The 22,696-nt window shown below is 42.1% G+C and overlaps 2 protein-coding genes across 2 annotated transcripts; both read right to left on the bottom strand.

Moving 5' to 3' along the window:
- Positions 1 to 430: 430 nt before the first annotated feature.
- On the bottom strand, positions 431 to 7,216 carry LOC306786505 (guanine nucleotide-binding protein G(o) subunit alpha-like; the record flags this gene model as incomplete). Its single annotated transcript, XM_079281296.1, has 10 exons — positions 431 to 621; positions 849 to 936; positions 1,596 to 1,667; positions 1,805 to 1,934; positions 4,016 to 4,144; positions 5,758 to 5,918; positions 6,213 to 6,305; positions 6,396 to 6,487; positions 6,575 to 6,710; positions 7,178 to 7,216. 10 exons carry the CDS (start codon positions 7,214 to 7,216, stop codon positions 431 to 433), a joined length of 1,131 nt encoding a protein of 376 aa, XP_079137422.1.
- Positions 7,217 to 7,957: 741 nt separating this feature from the next.
- LOC306786410 (ethanolamine-phosphate cytidylyltransferase-like) lies at positions 7,958 to 17,205 on the bottom strand. The gene is made up of 13 exons (XM_079281177.1): positions 16,946 to 17,205; positions 12,413 to 12,501; positions 11,783 to 11,944; positions 11,418 to 11,484; positions 11,237 to 11,321; positions 11,119 to 11,160; positions 10,474 to 10,606; positions 10,178 to 10,260; positions 10,012 to 10,089; positions 9,830 to 9,895; positions 9,670 to 9,735; positions 9,487 to 9,575; positions 7,958 to 9,308 (listed from the first exon to the last, which is right to left on the bottom strand). The coding sequence occupies exons 1-13, from the start codon at positions 17,074 to 17,076 to the stop codon at positions 9,194 to 9,196; spliced, it is 1,206 nt and encodes a 401-aa protein (XP_079137303.1). The 5' UTR covers positions 17,077 to 17,205; the 3' UTR covers positions 7,958 to 9,193.
- Positions 17,206 to 22,696: the final 5,491 nt, after the last annotated feature.

Below are 22,696 nucleotides of genomic sequence, written 5' to 3'. Positions count from 1 at the left end.
ACCGTAAATCACTGCAGTTTTGCCAACATGGATATGTCGTAAATGTCATTTTAGTAATTAATTCAGATGAAGACGATTAAGAAGCATTACATGTGTAATATTTAAAAACAGGAAAATAATGATTAATATTGGAGCATTCTTCAACGTTATAGTTAACATGCATGTCTTAAAAACAGCTCACTGATCGGTTAAAGGATTAATGTGCATGCTGAACAACCAGGAAGAGACATATACAGCATTAAAAAGGACCAGGCTCATCAATAAATATTTTATTTAAAGGGTTTTAAAAAGTGCAACATTATTATGTTAAATTAGCTACTAAAATAACTTGTTTTAAAATAAACAACAGTTTGCCTCCGGTAAAAACAGACACAATTAAAATTCCAGCGCTGAATGACGAAACACAATCTAAACAGCCTCTCGGGGACCTTTACAGCAGCTGGACAGCTGCTAGGTTCCTCTTCATAACCTGATCTATGACCATGTGGAAGACCACCTGTACGTTGGTGGTGTCTGTGGCGGTGGTGAAGTGGTGGTACACCAGTTTGTCTGCGCTGCCGTTACCCGACGAGAACATGGCCGCGATGTGGTGGGCCGCAGCGTCCACGTCACCATCGGCTCCTGGTTGGGGACGAAGGAAGAAAAGTGTCAAATCTGGAGACATCCGACCGAGTTCAGTGAAGTGAGGAGTTGGTTGAACAACAGAGTCCCCACCAATCGCCCCACACACAAATAAAACATGACAAGAGTTCACTTCTCAGTTGCTGTAAATGAGTCTGAAATATGAATGACTGATGTATACACATGTAAAGTGGACAGAACAGTGAAACTTGACAGTTCTCTGGTACCTTTGTAACTAGAGAGGTAAAATCTCAAGTGTCTGTCAGAGTTTAGGATCTTGTCCCGGAAAATGTCAGTTTTGTTCATGAGCACAATCTGTAGAACAGCGAGAGGACAACAGACTGTGAAAGTCAAATAACACTCCGGTTGGTGTCTTTCAGTTCAGTTTCTTCAACATAATTTATGTGCATCACATTCACAACATTAACGTATTATTCTCATGAATAAACCTCTATTAATACAATGTGTCCACACTGGTAATAGGAAAAACAATTGGCTGCTCATTTAAAAACAATTGACATTTTGAAAATCACGCCTGATGGAAATGACCATAAGATAACCCTTCAATGCTTCAAGTGCCGATATAATTACTACTGACCGACAAGTGAGTCATTCATGGCGACACAAATCGCCCCACAAACACACAACATGAAAGAAATCAAACTAAATAATGACGGCGAGTGCTCGCAGACATGACCTGCCCTACATCTCAATTAAAGTTCGTATGCTAATTATGGATTTCTCAGTCAGAGGCAATCAGAGCCAGTTTGTGTCCCATCGGCTTGGCATGAATGATCACAGAAAGCCCCACTCAGTGCTCGAGTCACCGCCACACATTCAGATGAGCTTTAAAAACAGACAGTCTGCAAAACGCACAGAGGCAACAAACACAAAGCTCTGACGTGATGCCCTATTGTATTCTAAGCATCATTATCTGTAGGACAGCCATCTAAAATAAGTGCCATTGAACTTACCAGTGAAGTGCTCCCAAAGACTGTATTGGCGCAGATGGATGTGAAAAGTTCAAGACTTTCCTGCAGTCGATTCTAATAAAAAGGAAAATGTGGCAGAGGCGAGAGAGGAAATCGATGTAGTTTGCACCAAATTTCAGATGAACTCTATTCTGCCAAGTAAGTAAAGAAATGGCATGACATTTGATTCATCAGTCTGTCTCACAACATACCCCTGAAGGGTCCTCCGTCTGTGTCATGTCATAGCTGCTGAGGGCCACGACGAACAGCACAGCCTGAATGCAGTCGAAGCAGCTGAGCCACTTCCTCCTCTCACTCCGCTGGCCCCCGACATCATACAACCTGTCCATGAGACTTCATTCATCACACCGGTTACATCCTAAAAACTCAAATTGATGAATAAAGACAAGATGGTTCAAGGTTCAGTGACTGTACAACGAAGGGTTGCACAACAAAATGCAGTGATAGTCTCAAATTGCTACATGAAAAAAAAAGAAAATAATTCCTCCACTTAAGATCTGTGTTAGTGTGTTAAACTCGCCACAGACTGGTCCAATTGGAGTATTTAAGAGTTAAAGCCCTTTTGTTAAATATACTATAAACAAACAGATTCATAGGAACTAGATGTTATATTAAATACTGATATTACTTCAAACACATTTCAAATATTGGGGAAATCCATTTGAAAAAGTGATGTGGCACCCAGTGAAGCCGAGGGTCTTGGTGACACAGGTAATGAGTTCCCATTTGGGCCAGACGGCCTCCAGGTGCGTGATTGCAGAACGGATGTCACAGGCAGCGAAGCGTTTATCCCCCTGGGTCAAGAATCAGCGTCAACAAGCTGAGACAATAAACCCCAACTGTGGCATTTGACAGCTATAGTTTCTGTGCTGCACAAAAAAAAAAAAAAAATTTCCGATTTAGCGGCAGCTCAAGATCAGACCTGTAAACTGATCACTGGCTCTGAGGAACTGAATTGAAGAATTTAGTCGAATCAGCCGAAGACATACGAGACCGACTCTTGAACGGTTTCACACATCCTTTTCAGAAATGCATGATGCAAGTTTTCAGGAAAGATTAAAGATCGTATGCCTATAATCTAATAAACTGGGAGATGGAAGGCCAGATAATAAACACATGCTGCATAGAGGTTAAGCAACTGTGATTGCATTTAATACTAAAAGTCAAAAAGACATAGGACAACTACCTCGGTAGATTATGATACATCAAATATGCATGTGCAAAAACAGCAAAGGTCATCAAATTCTTGCAATTCATTGTTGTTTTTCTCCCCAAATGACTCTTAAGCATCAACAACATCGGCGAGGACGGCCGCCAACAATCGAGATATGTTCCGATTCGGACAAGACGATCACACGCGTTTCTCTACATGCGTGGGGACGTACGGGGGTCCACGTTGGGATTGCGGGCCGTTATTGATGGACTCGGCAGCTGGACCGACGGCTCCACGGCAGCAACAGTGAGAGAACCATCTCTGTGTGCATCTGTTAGCAGAGCAGCAGCAACGGTTCTCAGCTTGTGTAATTAACTGTATAATCGTTTCCACAGTTTCAGCCACGACGCCGGGGAGATCGTCTTCCGTCGAGTGAAGCGTTTAGAGACTTGTTGCGTACACTGGTTGCATGGCAACTAGTGGCCTCTCGCGAGCGTCACGGGAATCATGTTCCGCCATCAGAGCCGGTGCCGTTAGCTCGAGTCAGTGATTTCGGTTCAAGTGAGACAGAAGATTAATATTTAGTTTTATGTGTGCACTTTTCCCGTGAGGCCCCCAATCTTATCCTTGTTTCCTAAATTGGCACCTCGTCACCAAAATTTGGAAACCCACTTCCAATATATTTGTGTTATTATTCCTGGAATAAGCAGGCAGCGTGAAGCCATCAATATTTCATGTCTGAGTCATACCTCAGCTCTGAAGACAGGGATCCTCTAAGAGTCCCAACACGCTGCTTTCTAAGAAAGAGTGTTCAACAACTCCATGAACAGTGGTGCTCAACGGACCATAGATCGGGTTGTGTCTGGTTTTAACACATTGATTGGACATTTAGTGTACCAGCATTATTGTCATCCTTTAAAAAATGATTTATTGCCGATTCCACACACACTCAGCTGTCACCAGTCTCATTGAAAATCAACTAAAAGATTTGTGAAATGTGTTCGTGGGGTTTATAAAGCAGGGTCGATCATAGCCGGGGAAAAGTTATAAAATCCAAAGAGTTCATCTGTACCGTAAAAGTAAAACATTGTGTCAATGAGTAGAATATGATGCTTTCAGTGAGCCCGGTGTGGATCGTTAATGTCTTTACCTTCACACAGCATTATGTTAGCTTAGAGTTATGCGTGCACGGCACCATATCATGTTGCAACCACCGCCGTCTATGCGCAGCCAGTTTAATAAGTCTTACCGAAAGATAATTTCATTAAGTTGAAACTGCGTCTCAATGATTCCACAGGTCCTCACTCGCACTCTCAGAACATCAGTCTCCATGGGAACGTATTTGGGAGCGATGATTCGCCTGATGTTTTCGAAGAAACTGGAGAGGGAATAGAAGAGAACAAACATCACGAACAGAGAGCAGTTGCTGCTTTTGTCAAGACACGCTTTCTTCAAATATCAGGCCGAGATAAATCAGATCATTACTGGCAGGAAAACATCATGTCTTCATCGTTCATTTTTTTTGGTACACTTGGCTTTAACTAATGAATTCTCATAGAACATCTTTGCAACAAATCCCACCTCCATGAAGAGTATAATGTTCAGATGAAACTAATTTAGTAAGTTTAGGGATTAAGAAGTGATTTTGAAGGTTGTAAGTTGAACTGGAGTGGAGAATGAGCAGAGACACTGGTGACTCAGCAGCACTGGGAGGTCGTCGGTCGGGGATGACGACTTCCAAGTTTGAAAATGAAAATAATCTGGCGGTGTGGAGAAAGAAATAAGTGAGTTTACCAGACGCCTGGAGCCCACTCCTCATCTCTGCTTGAGGCTAGCGACTCAAGGCCACATTAGCCCCTACTAGCATTCAGGCATGCCAGCAAAAGCACACGTTTATTTTACTCACTGCAGTAACTTCCTGTTCATAAAGCTTGTGCTGATTAGAGAGGATTTCTAAAAACAGGATACATCAATAGTTAACTCCCTGGAACACATTTCTTTCTAGCATCCTTAACAGTCCAGTTCAAACCAGAGCTAATGCCCAAGAAGTCGTTTTACACATTGAGGTGCCTTCAGGTCCCGAGGAAGTCAAGCGTGTCACGACAGAGTCTGATCCGAAATTTCTGGAGGGAGAAATCCAGCAGAGTGAGAACACCGCGAGACAGACATGAGTTTCCCATCGGCCTCCGGCTCACAAACCTGTCCAGTTCCGATAATGAAGCGGTCACATCGTCTCGCGCAGTCTGGCTAGCTGGAGAACCTTTTTTTTTTTTTTTTTTTTATTAAATAATGAATAATGGCATTCAGCAAAATATATTCGACACTTCAATCAATGACCCACACTTCAGCTGATGATGCAACACGCACTCAAACGGCTCCATGCAGAGCGGTGCGTTACAGTTTCATGTTTTTTCAGGCACAATTCAAAAAGGGCACAACTGCTAAAGGACAGCAATTGAAACCAATTAATAATTCTGCCCACATAAATATAAAAATGGCCCACAAAAGGGAAAAAAAAAAAAAAACACGCTGGCTGTATTCCAGTAACTTCTGTTTCATAGTGATTGGGCAGTTTGTGGTAGTTAAGATTAAAAGCTTTAAATTAAAAGATAGTCACAGATGCAACAACACCTCTACAGCAATTCCGCTCACGTACGATTCTGCTCGACTTCTTACTAATTAAACAAGAAAAACGACTCTTTAGTCAAGTGTTTCATCTGCTCCACCATAATTTCCACCTTCCTGGATATCTGCAAACAGTGTTTTTTTTTTAAATTTGGTTCCAATTAAGCCTCCCATGGCACAAATGTCACAGGAATCATTTCCTGAAGACGGCTTTTTTTTCTCAGCAGTTGCGTTACCGTCGCTCTGCATTGATAAGATGCGACGACGACGCGCTTCTTATCGGGCAATTTCCGATGACATTTCCGCCGTCTCGTCATCACTGGGCGGCGTTGTGAAAAGTAGATCACTTAAAGCCATTGTACTCACTAGAGCGCAGAGTCATTCAGCTCAAACTCGTAACCTCTGGCTGCAGCTGCTCGCACCCCTTGGTCGGCCCAAAGCGCACAGACGGCGTGAGCCACAAACGGAAGCAGTTCATAGTCGTCCCCCAAACACTGATTGCAGGACAGGATGGAGCGGGCGTGCATCTACAAACACACGGGACACGTTATCGTCAGAAAAGGACACTGTATATAAATTACATTCAAAGTAAATGTGATGTTTTTCTCCCAGAAAAACTACAATGCATCGCATGAAAAAGGTCGAGATGGATCAGTACGTCGTGCCTCGCAAACATCACAATCTCAATCAATCGGCTCTGCCGTCGTGTGCTGAACACAGATGAAGACTGACATCTAGTGGCACAAAGAGGGGCTGCAAGGAAAAGTGGGCTACTAGAAAAAAAAAAAGCCATTTAAAAAAAAAACTGCATCATCTCTCACCTTGTTCTTCTTGTTCGCCAGGTTGATCCTCAGCATCCCCATTCCACGAAGAACAAACTTCATAGAGGTCAGCAGGTTGTCCAGTACTGCAGGCTGTGGAGGGAACGACAGCTGACGATCTGACTCTATAGATAATATTTCAGGATCGCTCAAATAAAAGCTTGCTTTGCAGCTCTCCAGTACCTTGAAACTGAGGAGCTCCTGTTTGGAGAAGCCCTGGCTGTGGATGATCTTGATCTGTTTGATCAGGGTGCTCTTTCCACTCTCTGCAGCTCCTGACACACACAAGCCAGAGAAATGCTTTCGCTTCATAATAATACTTCAGTGAAACCTGATACATTCCGTAAACACCTTTGATTTACCAAGCAAGAGGATTTTCACCACGTTCATCTCGGTCCTGGCATGTTCCCAAAGGTCTTGCTCTATTTTAGAGCTCCGGAGTTTTGCCCGTTTACTCTCTTCTGTGACATCCTGGTGGAGGCACATTCCCATGCAGATCTGAGGAAGTATTCACAGTGGATGCTTTAAGACAATAGAAAAGAACAGACTGCAAAAAAAAAAAAAAAACATAAATGGCTAATAATAATAATAATAACATTCCATAAACAATTCAGTGTGAGTTTTATCATGTTTTAGAATACAGAGCTTACTAGAAATTAACGAGCAGACAGTCCTCTTAACGTAGTCAGCAACCATTAAAACAGTAATTCTATGTCGTTTTGTTATTAGAGGCTGAGTTAATTGTATAAGTCTCTCACATAATGATAAATTACCTTAATTCTGCAAAATTGCCAACCACAAAATAACTTGAAAAACAATCACAAAACTTAACGTTACTCCATGAACCAATTTAGACTGAAGGACGACTGAGTCGAGTGAGGAGAACTTCTAATGAGAGTGACTTTGGGTGTCACAAGAAACATTATAATTGTTTAATTAGGTGAAGAACTTAATGAATGCTCTACCTGCAGCGGGATTGGCAGCGTGCTGACACAGCAAAACATCACTCTGCTTCTCGCTCTGCACGCCGGTGTCGTTTGATTCACAGCCTGAACTGTTAACAGACAGAGTTGGCAAGACACGAGACGCTAATTAGCTAAATTGGGGGCACGTGTGCACTGCATTCTGAAGGAGAGCGGCTCTCAAACAGGAACCGGAAGAACGCAAGTTCCTTCAAAATAAGAGCAAAGTTTCACTTTACAATTATGGTGATATTTTAAGATTTTAAGAAAACGTACTCAGCACATGTACTTGAATCATTGAGATCAATAATTACGAGTACCAGCCATGCTTATAGCTGGTTTCAGTGGAAAAATGAAAGAATACTACATTTACTCAAAACATTTTGTACTTTTCACCCCAACAAATTCCAAAAAATATAATAATTGTGACAAAAAATGTGTGAACTTGTCAATGACTTACCCATTTTTTGATTTATCAACTGTATTATGCACTTTTTTGAAAAAGCTTACAGATCTTTGCTGGGTACTAATCTGCTCTTTAACGAACTCTGTGTGACTCATTCATAGGTTGCAAAATTCAGATAATTTGTTTTCCGATCAAAGGTAATTTTTGTGTCCAAAACATGGCCTTAACCTTTGATCGTGTGAGCTCATTTAGATGAAGAAATAAGTATATTGCAAAAGAAAATGACAAATGGTCTTTCAGATTAAAATGTTATTATTATCAGCAATATACTGTAGTCGTATCAGTTTTCTACAGTATTTAACAACTGGGAGTTGTCAACAACATATACATTATAGCTTACAATTAATACATTCCAACTTGACATACAGATATATTATTATGCGTTTTTATACAATATGAAACCATCTATACAGTAGTTAATGGAGAGGAGGTGAGTAAAATATTCATCTACAAAAAATATATTATTTAATCCCATTTGATATAGAGACAGAGGTTAAATTGTTCAGGGCTCAATGACAGTAAGAGGTCTATTTCATGATCAAGTCAACCACACTGAGCATCTGTCATCTGTATACGAAGAAAACTAAAGCTTAAAAGCAGCCTGTTAAAACGCTGTAGTGATCTCTATATTAGGATAAAACCTAAGGAGTGTTGGTTAAAAAAAAATACAATTGCACTCAAATGGCCAGGCGTACAGGTCTGGGCATTTTTGAGTTAAAAAAACCTGCTCTACCAGTAAAACAGGACAGTTCTGATGATTTCTGGAGCATAAAGGTACATGAGGTCCCGAAAGAGTTTTCTACTGCTTCTCCCATCCAAACAACCCAAGTTAGATGCAGAGAAGCAGGGGGATTTTGTCCCCTAATTCTAGTGGTTTTAGCGTCCTCCAGAAATCCTGTGATTACTTTATAATACATAGATACAGTACATACAGTTTATACATAGATCAGGTGTTGGGGTACACCCAATGCTGGACAAAAAGCAGCAACAACACCATGGAAGCGACGAATCAAATCACTTCCTGGTTACAGCTTAATGCCTGACCAACATCTCAGGTGCCCACACTTGCCCTTCATATGTCCAAATCCCATAATATCATACTTAAAATTCTATATTTTTGAAGGCAAAAAATAAATAAGAGCGCTTGACGAATTAAAAATATCCAAAGCGATATAACAGACATTTGAAGACATCGTGGTATCTTCCTCGCTCCAACTGTTGTATGTCTACAACTCCATCGTCTGCCTGTGTGATTGTTGACTGACATGAACATGTATTTGCATATGCCGAAATATATTAATACACAGAAGATCCCCACACACACACACACACACACACACACACAAGAACACGCGCGGTAATACCTGATGATCCCACAGCAGACTATGCCGCCCTGGCTTCAAACGGGCTGCTGTAAGGTGTGCTGTTATCAGCCAAGATCGTGTGTGGAGGGTGTCATAGCACATATAAAAGGGTTGCTTTTTTACTGTACATGAGTTTAGATTAATTGAGCTTGTCAGTGTCGTGCCACTCGGTGCTTGTTTGGGGCCTTCCTACAGCAAAGCCTGGGATCTTTCTGTGGTGTTCTCCTCCTCTTGTCGCTTCATGGCCTGGATCACAGCAATCTCTTTGGCTTCTTTCTTCTGGTTCCTTGCTTCAAATAGCAACCTGAATCAAAACAAGAAAAATTGGGAAAAGAGTCAATCTGATGTACTATGTTTACAGCAGCAAACAAAATGTGTCTCATTTACATTAACTTCGATAAATACTGTTTTGCCCAGTGGCTGTAATATGAAATTGTCTATTTGTTTTCCTCCCAAGCCTGACACGCCCCTTTTTTTTAAACCTGTTTTTAATTATCCTCTGCACAATGGCATCCGTAGTAAGGCTGTTGCCACTGTCAACAGTACGCAGGATTCCTTTCCTCCGCGGCTCCTGGATATGAAGAAAACATTGCCATATAAATGTGATTTAGTATGCGGACAACAGTATGTTTAAAAAAAGACAGCATAGAGGCAGAGACTCTTACAGCATGAGGGTCGGAGCCATCCTTGTCAGGATATATTTCTGTTTTTCCATGGCATACAAGATCCACCTGTAGATAAAAAAGATGTTCTACTTTATTCATTTTTAACTACAGAGAACATTATTATCTCGCTGTGAGAGATAATTGTGTTGCCTGCACTTACCTTGAAATGGTCCAGCAAATCTTTTGTGACTGCAAAGGGTGCACCAATCACCACTTCTGACACATACTGTGGAAATAAATCTGAAATTAATCACACACAAAATGAACTACAGATGAATAAGATGTGTGTGTGTGTGTGCTATGAACTGCGTTGATGGTGGTGGAAGTAGGAGAAGAACCTACTCGACAAGCCAGGACGCTGAGTGTTCTCTCGTGGACATTCATGATGGGATAGTTTTTCCCTTTGTAGCGGTTCACCTCCTACAAGACACGAACAAATTGGAAATTCAAAGTACAACGCCAACGCTCGACTCAGGGAGGCAGACAATGTCTCGCACAGGTGTCTCACCTGATCAAAGTGCAACCCCACTATAATGTATGGCTTTTCGGCGAGCTTATGCACTGCTTCCAGGAAGTCCACATGGCCGATGTCTGACAGGAGACTAGTCAAGGTTGACGAGGCATTTCAGAAAAGCTGACTATTTGACAGCAACAGTTCACGGAATTATAAATAGTTCATCGTGTTTTTCCAAGTTTCTGCCACTTAAACGTCTCAGTTTACTCAGCTGCTCATGCTGTTTTGATGAACGAGTTGTATGTTTCCAGAGATGCAGCAGTCTTTTTAGTGAGGTTCTAAAAGGATACGGAAGAGGTCAAAGGCTCCAGCCACATAGATGATAGTGTCTCCGGGTTGAGGCTCCTGCCCTGAAGCAAACTGGATGATCTTTTGTGAAGTCTGCAGGAACTGAGACACTCCCGTCCAGGGACTGTGGCCCTTCTGACCACGTGACCCCCGTAATCCAGAAACAGGCAAAATAAGTACAAACAGTGGAGCAATAAGACCGATGCACTTCAGTTTCGATTCAGTAGCACCACTGGTTTGTGCGTGAGACCAGGACGCTGCATCATCGCCACCTGGTGGTGTGAGTAACAATGTCACCTTTGCTCAAACTGGAGGCTGTCCCACAAATCCCCAGCACATGTATTCAACTCTCGCCAACTTCACAGCACTATTCTGCTCGTCTGCATGTTCAAATGTGAACAATTTAAATCCCCAGCATGTTGACTCTGAGTTACTTTCCCCACCCAGGGACAAAAGGTGCATTCACTGTTTCACTGGCAAGGCCTGCAACGTGATTACAAAGTGGGCCCACAGTAAAGGCCTTTGTTTAATAATGGTTGACATCGGGCGCCACATGGCGACTTCAACTACTCGAATGACAAAACAGTTAAGGAACAGAAAGAATTTGGCTGAGGATCTGATTTGACCGAAATATCTTTGGCACCTACCTTTCCAAAGTTGTCCGTGTGCTGCTGATAGTCTGAACTATCCTAAAGAGAAGAGAGGATTGAATTAGGCGTGTGCTGTGCCCTGAATGGTAGATAGAGGCAATGAGGCTGTACTCACAATGTTGCTGTGATGCGCTTTGGTCATCAGCAGCATCCTGCCGACCAGATCTGTGGTTGAAACTCCCTGGGTTCGCTTACACTCCCTGGGACAACATAACACAACAACTTCAGACACGCACACACACACAATAATCTCGGCTGTGATTATAATCTTCTGCTGATTTCAAAAGGAATCTCACCTGTACCGCCCTGACTTCTTCACCTCTTCATATGTGTCTTTCCCATCCACTGTGAGTGTGATATCATCTGAAACAACAGCATACATGACATGCTGCCTGCAGAAACAGGTGGAGGCTTCAAATAAGCCAAGTTGGCTTTCTGTCTCTTCCTGCACTGTGATATTCATTTATTTCTGTTATGTTTGATTGTTTTAAATTGTGTTGTTTGAATTGTGCAAAATAAATAACTAACTAAAAAAAAAAAAAAAAAAAAAAACGTTATATCAACTACCGTAATAACAGTATTTAGCACAGTATTAATGTGTAACGTAGTCTGTGTGATCTGTGCGTCTAAATAAGGACATGAGGTCGTGATAAAACTGTACCTCCGTGCACACAGAAGTCACAGTTGTACTTGTCGAGGGTCTGGAGGGTGGTGACGTAAGGCGCTCCTTCCACGACCTCATCCACCCATTTTATGGCCCGCACCATCTTGTATCTCTCTGCCTGAGTGAAGACTGGCGGACCCTTGTGCTTCGCAATCTCACCTTGAAAACAAAACATGTACACTCAAGCGATACCGTCGACACGCACAAATCAACTGAGATTCATAGATTAACAGAGAGACAGAAATCTCTGTTTGCACGACACTCTGAGCAGCTTTTACAGCGGCTGAACGCAGCATCGCCTTCGTCAATGAGATATTTATTGGAACTTCAGCAGAGGGAAAGATTGCTGGTATCTTGCCCTGACTATGAAGTCATGCTTTGGTTATCATAATGTCACAATGCTCCAGTGTGCTATATAAAAATTGCTCAAGTGGGTGCACTACTGTCACAACAACCCCTCAAACGTGTATAGGGCACGGCCTTATCAGAGGCTAATGGTGCCATAGCATGATGTAGACATGGTAAAGGAAGGGAGAGTATCAGAATTGGGGATGATGCAAGACGGCTTCCATTGAAGATGTGCTGTAGGTGTGATAGGGACAATAAGTCAGCGGCTCTGATCCTTACTATCTGTGTGTACTCCAACGATGAGGTAATCTCCCTTGGCCTTGGCCTGTCGCAGCTGGTTGGAGTGGCCATAATGGACCATGTCATAGCTGGGAGGATAAGAACATGAGAAGTTACATAAATTGCATGATTGTAATGAGGTACAGGAGCAGCTGTGAAGGATTGTTTTTTTTATTTTTTATTCTTGGTTGGAAAATCAAATAATGGATAAAGGATTTCTTGAATTACAGTGATGAGGTTTCTCAGCCGCTCTCTCGTCAAAATGTAAACACGTCACACAACTCTTCTCCAGAACACCATGTTGTACTGCTGATGATAGCGAGGGAGTTACAAAGACGTCTGGTGAATAAAGCACGGTGTGCTGGGTTAGAGTTGTGTGGCATGTTTTCATTTTTGAAGTTCACACTGTTCTCAAAGGTAGAAATGGCAGCTCCTCTGTATCCCGCAGATGTTTGGGTGTTCTCGGACTCACAAACGTGCAGTAACTTTGACAAAAAAAATAAAGTTGATTCAAATGAAATAAGTGAAAAGCAACCTGGACTATAGGAGATCAATAGTTAGTTCATGGCCTAAAACATGCAGAAATATCAGTATCACCCGATAATATTTACAGTGTTTCTGATAACACTGTAATCCACGCACTTCATGTGATCTGCCAGATATCTGATCAAAGTCTAAACATAATAAAACTCAACGGCACAGTGTGTTTTCTCTCCCACTTCACTCCACCCAGGCTACGATATCATCCGTAGATAATTAGATTCGGCACAGATTGTAGACGGAGATTGTAACGTGGTAATCTAGCACAGTAATAGAGAACAGATGGACATTATCCCTCCATCACTATCACAACTGCCAGCAGCTGACAACAGTCTGATATTTCTTTTTATTTCTGCACTGCTTGGAACATGACACTGATGTCTAAAAGGCAAACAAAAAGAGAGGAATTTGCTCTGACGAATGAAAGTGACTGCAGGTGTCACTGGAGATGCATTAAGGCTTATTAGGACCTAATCAAAGAGTCAGTTAGTACAGCAGCAACTATAACCGGCAGCAATTAACTTGGAGAACCACAATAATGACAACATAATTGATGGCTGATTTGACGTAAAAAATTGGCATCTGTGTCCTCTTTAGTGCATAAAGTCATAGACGTCAGCTCTCTTAAGGTCAGGTGCAAAACAGGTGTCACAATAGACAGCCTGACTGAAAACAGCCTAGACTGCACTTGATGGTATGGCAACACACAAACTATCACCAGACTGTCGGGCTTGTCTATGTGAGTCAGATGTATTCACTACTTCCAAAACAAATGTGCAACTGTGAACCAAAAAAAAAAAAGAAAAAAAAAGAGGCCTTGTTGTCGGGGCGAAGCAAGATGGTCTCTGTGTGTCTTGTGCTGTCAGTCTCTTGAAATGGGATCCACGTGTGCCGGCTCCGGGGCGATAGTGCAGGGCCAGAAGAATGTCGCAGGAGGGAGCAGGAGGAGGTGATTGAACAGGGAAGAAAGCTCCGGAGAGACCCAGACAGAGTTACATAAGACCAGGAGGCTGCTTTTGGGGGTGCTGCAGTAGCACGATGCCCAACATGTGTCACCGTGTTCCTGTCGTGGTTTTAAGCAGGGGTTGGATCATGACCGTGAGATGATGAAATATTAATCAGCGTAGCCTGTTAGCGGACACCCAAAACAGCACCTATACACTTCTCAGGAACAAAACCCAGACAGACAGCAGTGGGCACAGCGGTAGAATACAATGAGACACGTGTAGGGAATAAGGGGGTACACAAATGATTACTTTCACATTTTGGTGAAGTTTCATTGATTTTCAAATACCTGTAGACATATAGAGCTGATGATTGTTTGATATTGAATAATAGTCTCAGATAAGACTGGAATGAATAAGACACACTACACTGAGGCTTTAAATAGCACGTTTATGGCCCTGTGTGAATACGCTACCTCAGCAGAAACACAGTGGAAGTGGACTTTACGCTCTTCCTCTATGATGCTTCACTGACGACTGATCTTTGACCCCCATCACCTCTTTTTAGGACGGATGACAAACAAGCGTCTTTGTGCCGAGGGTCAAAGTTGTCCAAACAAATGAAGTGACTGTGCTCTTTCCTTGGAATTTCCCTCTCGTACCGCTGACACCGCTGGATGTCAGTCCAGCAGGGCTTCGGGGAAACAATGTGCTCAGTGACGAGCTACAGTGGCTGTAGCAGGTGTGGGCTGGAGGGGGTCAGATGGGGTTAATGGCATGAGCTCTGTTGACATTGGCTCTCTTTGCATGCTCACCCCACCGAATAATATTCTGGCATCCCAAATATTCTGCAACATTCCATCAAACCATGGACAGGCAGCCGCACCTAAATGACAGGAATTCTACAAGAGAAAGCCGCCATAATCCTGGCCTTCATGCGCAGATATTCAAAACATTTCGTTTTTTTTCCCGCTGCAGCGTGGAGCCAGGCTCTGACCACCAGAGGCTTGTTGTTTCTCCCAGAGGAGGCATCTCAGAGGGGTCGGTTCTAGGGCTGCAGCTATCACGATTATTTTGATTGTCAATTCATCGTTTAGTGTATAAATGAAAGAAATTACAATTTCAAACAGCTAATGGTGTGACATATTCAAATTGCTTGTTTTATTCAACCAAAAGGTCCAAAACCCAAAGATAGTTCGTTTGCTATCACATATGGTAACAAACAGCATCGAATCACCTCACAGTTGAGAAGCTGAAACCAGTGAATAACTTCTCGCTGTCAAAATAGTCGACAACCAATTTTGTAGATCAATCGATTAATCATTTCACCCGCATTTCTGTTGCCAACTCAGTACAATTTGGTTGGAAATATTCTTAGTTTTCAACAATATGCCGTTTCCTCGAAGTCAAAGACTTCACTGTCATCAGTTTTCTTTTTTTTCTCCTTCCTAATAAAAACAGTTCACACGAATGTGTCTCTGCAAAGACGGGTTGTTGTTGAGTTTTTCAAATGCCAGGACACAGAACAAACAAAAAGAATCCCACATGTTCTGAACAGTTAGACACCAATAAGTGGAATAGCACTGTACGCTGTGATCTAATTGAAGTGAAAGAACCCTTTAGAAGTCCCTGCGTGACTGTTAGATCGTCGATCAAATGTTGTCTGAGATGAACTGAGCTGTGGTGTTATTAACAAGGAGAACATTATTGCTGCTGGGTTGTCAGGAGAAGTGTTTTAGTTGGACACTGAATTTTCCCAAAGAACAAATTAAAACCATAAAGAACTATATCGGCTATGTTTTAGTCAACAAATCTGATGTTTGACGTTTCGCTGCAGGAGCAAAGTGAACTCAGCTTGTCTTTGTTTTTGGCCTTTGTTTCACATGTTTGTTGTTTTGCCAATTGATGTGAACACAAAAGCTTATTTCCTCTGATTAGCATTGCCCTTCCGTGTTCACATTAATCGTCAGTGTTGCATTAAAGGCGGCACCTGCGTGAGCGCCTTGCTCAACACTCATGTGATTGTTATTTGTTTCCGTTACACCGTCCTGCCAGAAGACACCTTGTGTGTTGGGGTGTCATGATTACGGCATCATGAAAGTAAACCCACGGAAAGTCAGACTAAGTATGCTCACAGAGGAACCGGTAACCAAGTAGTCTGAGGTGCGTAACTTGTCATGGCGATGCTCTGGATTTGAACCTCTCCCTCCTTAATTTGCCTCTTACCTCAACTATAAAATGTCTGTTGAAAGCAAAAACAAAAAAGTATTCATGCTGTGGTGTAGTAAATAATAATGTTGCCATTTTGACTTGTAATAGCAATAGAAGCACAACAGTTAGCAATAACATGAACGAAGGCTCGTTATAACCGGTTGTCCCTGTGACAGAGGGACACTTACGACTCGTTTGTGTGCCTCCTGAAGATCAGGATACATTGAAACATCTTTGTTATTACCACCATCTTGGTGGCAGTGTGACCTATGGTTATGGATTATAATATGTCCAATAGCATATGTAAAAATGTGCCAGTATGTTAGTCAAGAAACATTTCCAAGATGTCAATGACAACATTGTGAATCCAGCAGACACTTTCATCACATCCAAAACATTGATGTGTCATTGCCAGTTTACACATTACTACAGTGAGTCATAGTTAAAGGGCATGACAGTGAATTAAAGGCACAAATCAACATAAGTCAGTGCTGGTGTGTTATTATGTGAAGATGTGTCTACTGAGGAGGAGAATGGAGAGGATGCTCCAGTAATGAGTAGCAATGGAATGTAATAAGTCCCGAATGACAGTGGGCCATTGACACTCGCCTGGTCGACTGGAGATACAACATAATACTGAATTAAAAGTTGAGTGTACACTGATGTCGCTGGAAAATGAAGCAGCCGTCCAGTGGGAGCAGTGCAACCTGCAGCAGGCCTGTTCAGGTGGCAGGTGACACGCATGCTGACACATCCATTCAAACGGACAACGACCGATACGAACAGTGTTGCATGTGATCTCCATCGCACCGCCAATAATTCGGGTAAAGTTACTCACCAACCATCGCACCACACCCGGATTCTTCTCCTCCTCTTCTCGGGACTGCAAGATGCAGCGCCGGGGGTCGCGCATGCGTCTTTACCGGCTACCGTGCTCCCTTGGTGGTGGTGATGTCCGTTCTTGATCATGTCGAAGCTGACGAGGGATCAGTTGAGGTGCAACTGTAGCCACAGAGCGACTCTCTCCGGTTGTGAACGGGCGTCCGTTGTGTGCACCGTTTCGGTGCAGGACAGCCGGTTGAACTGTGTCCGCAGAAAGCAGCAGCCGCAGGTCCAGCGGCAGCAGTTTGTTGCGATGCGCCAACGCTTCCTCTACGGGGCGACGCAACGACGCACGGCGCGCATACGTCAAGTCGGCCAAAGGAAGCAGCTGAGCCACGCAGGAAATGAAGAGCTCATCATAAAACGCATCGCCTTGCACCGTTGTAGTCACTGGTTTTACTTTGAAAGGACCGAACGCGAAGTCGCGTGCTCATCGTGGCGAACTTGACCGAAGGCGAATCGTACGATGTGGTGCCGGTGCACGCAGTCGACACGTTACATAATCGCGGCGTTTTCCACCGTCATGTGACAATTATCTGTATTCCCACAGAAGTAGCAGGTTATATCTGCCGAAGCCGTCTTTGATGACGTGCCAACGTGTGGTCTGTAGGCTACGTTCCCTTCAATTTGCTGCAAGCCAATAACAAAGATAAGATATTCCCCTTATCTTAAGTATTTGAACATGCTTAGCGACCGGAATAATTAACCTGCTATTGAAGATGTTCTTCCTTTATGCTTCTGGTTAAAGTGTGTCAATAACATAATAATATAATGAAAATAAAGCACTGGTCAAAGTTACATCATATAAAATAAAATAAAAAATACATCAAACAATATCTATTTGAAAGATGATTGCAATATTTTGGTGGCTATCACAACCAAGAACAAAATGTATCGCCACTGACTTTTAATTTTGCAACCCAACAGCCCTGAAGTTCGTCTTTATCTTTATAAGGACTGTACTGCTCACAGTTGCTCAAAGATAATCTCGTGGTGTGTTCTACTATAAGTGAAAGATGTGAGTCAATTTTCAATACATCAGCACCAGTCAGGCCTTCAAAAGCTGAGTTTTTTAATCTCAAAACACATTTCATATGAACGATAACATGTTCTGTTACAGTAACTCAAAATTGATCAGAAATGACTACTGTGCTTTGCTCTTTGCAATTTATTTTGTTCTTCCTCCTCCTTGTACCCCTATTTGTACAGTACTGTACCCTGCATCTCACAAACGTGTCCTTTGTCTCTGTGATACTGTAATTCTTGTTCTTTGTTGATATGAACCTGCAACCAGTCAACATCTATTGAGCAGGCAGTACTGTTACTGTAACAAATAGAAAGCACCATGTTCAAGGCCATACAATTTGTTTATTGTACATTATACAGCCTACAATGCACTGTAGGCCTACTACAGTATACAATACTACAGTGAAAGGGACAAAAATCGAAGGAGTCAACATGTCATCAATGTGCTTCTTCTTGTCTTTGGACTGGGTCAGGCCAGAGCACTTCGTCGACATCACCTTCAACCACCTGTTTGCTCTCTGAACTGGCTTGTATTGGTTGTGTCACATCATTTGATACAAGTGAAATCAATTTTGAGTGATCGTGTTAAATCAATGACATGTGTTCTCTATTTCTATTTGATTGTTGCCACTTGTGTTTACCAGTATGGATGACATGTGCATGAGAGTGCAGAATGTGTTTTGAGACTGAGAATGTGTTTAGAGTTTTGCTGAAAAGTCTAAGTGAGATCTGCAAATTGCGTTTCACCATGTGAAACAGTTTAAGGTATTGACAACAGACTGCACAATTAGCTGAATGAGTTCAGGCAACTGAGAACTTTGTTCAGCCAATGGGTTTCAGTGTTTTAGCAATTGAGAAAAACTGTCAATAAAATAGCAACTCCACCTCCTTTCTTATGTGCTCTTGTTTCACTCATGGAACTGAAGTTGTGAGGTGCTGATTCAATAAGAACAGCTGCACTGTTATCTTGATTTAACCAAGTTTCAGTTAAAAACAAAATGTCCAGTTTGTGCCTAACAATAAAATCATTGATTCAAAATGTCACAGAAAGTCTTTACACAGACGTGCCAGCAGAGGGAAACCCAGACCAACATATTGCATGAAAGCTAGGACAAGGTGAACTCCTCACTAGCAGTAATATTTAACATCCTTAGCTTTGATCTGGCTTGTGTGCTCTTTCTTAATGCAGGGATGTCACTGGCGGTCTGAAAAATCACGTGGTTCGATATGAGGATAAGTCTCTCATATGCTCAATCACAGCAAGCTCTCATGCGATTCAAACAGCTGCATAAGCACACCTCATATACCCGGTGTATAGCATCTCCCACTAACAGGCATGTCCTCTTCCGTGGGGTGACATTCGCAGAGCGGAGCCCCCACCGGCGAGCTCCGGCGGGGCAGACGTGCTAAATGAACGGTCGGCAACATTAATTGTGCAGCGGGGGGGGGGGTGTCTGAGAACTGGGGCAGGCACCTGCTGCAGAAGTGGGTGAAGATGAAGAATGCTGTCCTAGATTGCCCACCAGCTCACCTTACAGCCCCCACCCGCTTACATTAAATCAACTCTTCAGAGGCCATCCCGGTTGTCTGGGGCAGGCATCCAGAGGAGGGGGTCACACAGACCTGTAGGAGTCTACGATGCCACGGTGCACGCGGGCACTGGGGGGTTTAGACTTGCCCTGTAGCTCGTCTTCAGCCATCTGTCTCTTTCTGTCCCGCGTGTTCTCTCACGAGCTGCAGTTTGCATGTGCTGGGGTTGAAAAGCTGCCCCGAGGACAGGTGATGTTTGATGAGGTGCGCTGAGACGAGGGGGTAGGAGGCCTGTAGGGACCACAGATGACTAACTCACTACTCCTCCCAATCTAGGACAAGCACACCTAGACATCCTTCATGACTCGAATGTTTTACTCGTGTCGGGCCAAAAATACGTCCGCCGAGGTTAGCCAAAGTGGGTCGCCCAACAGCTTTTTTTGGATCACAGAAAAATAAATCGTGCCATCTAAATGATCGCTGTCTTCTAAAAAAAATACCCCCCACCCTGGACGGAGAAGAGCCTTCCCCGCCGGTTTATTTTTACAAGTATCAAACTGGGTCAACGACGCCACAGAATGGGACAAAAAAGATCCATTTGAGCAGTGTTTAAGAGCCTCTAAAGCAGGGGTCTCAAACTCCCGGCCCGCGGGCCGAATTCGGCCCGCCACGTCATTTTATGTGGCCCGTGAATCCGCCAACACAAAAAAAAAAAAGAAATGAAAGTTAGAATTGATAATAAAAATATCCCCATAGTCGAAGTTATGAGATAGAAAGTCATAACTATGATAGAAAGTCATAATTCCGAGATAGAAAGTCAAAACTATGATAGAAAGACATAATGATGAGATACTTAAACACAGAAGCAGCTCTTTGGCTGGTTACTGTACATTTGAAATGGAAATGTATTGTGAGTACATTGAATACTACTTCAAACGTGGCTTTAAAAACACATGAAATACTTCATGTCGGATTGTGCAAACGCACCCTTGAAAGGATTTTAAGCATTGAACAAAGTTATTGTAATAACTTGTGTTTGATATTTGTCTTTGATATTTTCTTGAATAGTTTGAGCTTTGATAGAGTAATGTGGGTTTCTTATCCCTAAATTAAAAGGATTTAAGTTATAATAACAGAAATGTGCTTAAATATATGTTTACATTTATATAAATACATGTACAATATTTTTACACTTGAATAAACAATAATAAAATGCAGAGACAGTTATTTACCAATATGTTACGAGTAGTTACATTTACACAGTCTTACATTTACAACCGGCCCTTTGAGGCCGACCGTGATGCTGATGTGGCCCGGAGTGAAAATGAGTTTGAGACCCCTGCTCTAAAGAGAGAAGTTTTCCTTTTTCAAAACATTTTATTAGTCTTATTTAGAAAATAAAGGAAGCTGTATCAACAAACATACAATATATACATCAATAACTTAGACACCTCAGAGAATCACATTTAAATCCAGTTGTTACTGTATATATGAATACATGGTACTTATCTACAGATTGCAAAAAGTACAATAATTTAATTTTATAAATAGTTACAATGAACTATAGTTTGTTTTCATACAAAGTACTGCAATATTTTTATTACAACCCATACAGAAAAATAACAAAAAACGGATAATTCACTGTGTATTACTCGCTTTTGTCAGATTTGTATACCTTTTAAAAGACAGACCCACTCCATGGAGAAACCTGCACAGTCGACTGTTCTTCAAAGCATATTATCATGAAAACAAAAAAGCCAACGTCTTGAGAGCTGTTAAAATCAACTGCCACACAAGTGCTGTGATTTATCTCCTCTCTAAAAACAAAACAGACAGAAAATAAATAAAAGCCAATGACCAATTAAAAATGAAATCTGCGGAACAAATTCCAGTGTTAAGATCAATTTTCAAAAATACACACTCGACACATAATGAGAACAGAAAACGCTGTGGATGGCGCTACAGCAAAACGACGAGCATTGATGACTGGAGTAGCAGCGGAGGAACCTCGAAACGTACAAAACACACGCGCACACACACGCATACCAAAAAGAAAAGAAAAGTTATTGCAAGCGGCCCTTGTGACGGAATCTATCGTAGCATCTATTTCACTCAGTGCACAGACATTTACATAATAGCAATATCTTTCAGTCCGATATCCAAGTCCAATTTATGGATCCAGTCGTTCAGCTAATTTAAAAGACCAGGGCAATTAGTGAGTAAGGCTCGAGTGCAACTGTCTCACCATTCCACACTGCACACTTTTACATGTCCGCTACTATAAACAAGGGCCAATTGCTCTTCCATTTAGGGGTAAAAAACAACAACAAAAGAAACACATTTTACAAAAAAAAGGAACAACCTACAAAACAGCAAGAATTATTGAATAACAGACCATAGTCACTTTGACAATATTGATTATTCTTACGTCTACTCTTTCACACCTTTTTCCACTGAGTTGCATATTTAAGGGTCACTTTTTCACAATGGTCATTAATACCTACTGTAGCTACATACTACACAACTGTATGTGTGAGAAAGAGAAGAGTGATCACCTCGAGCGGAGCGATTGGTCGACGGTGCCCGCTTTCGAAACACCTTTTTAAAAGACACTTGACACCGAAAAAAGATTCACTCCACAAGACTTTGCCACAGCAATAAGGACGCCAACATCAATACTGGGCTATGTCAAGAGTCAGATATATATTATTCCCACAGTTCACCAGTCTATGTAGAGAGCTAAGCAACGTCGACGAGAAGACACCGGCACCCAGGTCTCTCTGGCGTGGAGTTGTTTTTTTCCGCTGAGAGGCGTATAGCTTTGAGATCAACACCTCGCCGACAGTATGAAGACATTCTGAACCACCAGGGGAGTGAGATCTGGATGAAGTGCATTCTGTTAATGTCATTACACGACCACTGTCACCGTGAGGTGGAGAACCGCTCCACTGGAGCGCTGCTTGATTGTAATCCTACATGGTCTTGCTTGCGTCTCTTTTCCGAGTGTGGATTGAAGCCCTTTATGACATGTTTATTATATATATATATATATATATATATATATATATATATATATATATATATATATATATATATATATATATAAAAAAAATTAAATTAAATTTAAAAAAAAGCAAAAATGAACAGAGCT

Source organism: Melanostigma gelatinosum (genome assembly GCF_949748355.1).
Source record: "Melanostigma gelatinosum genome assembly, chromosome: 13".
Lineage (NCBI taxonomy): Eukaryota > Metazoa > Chordata > Actinopteri > Perciformes > Zoarcidae > Melanostigma > Melanostigma gelatinosum.
This window is presented reverse-complemented; position numbering and strand designations above follow the sequence as displayed.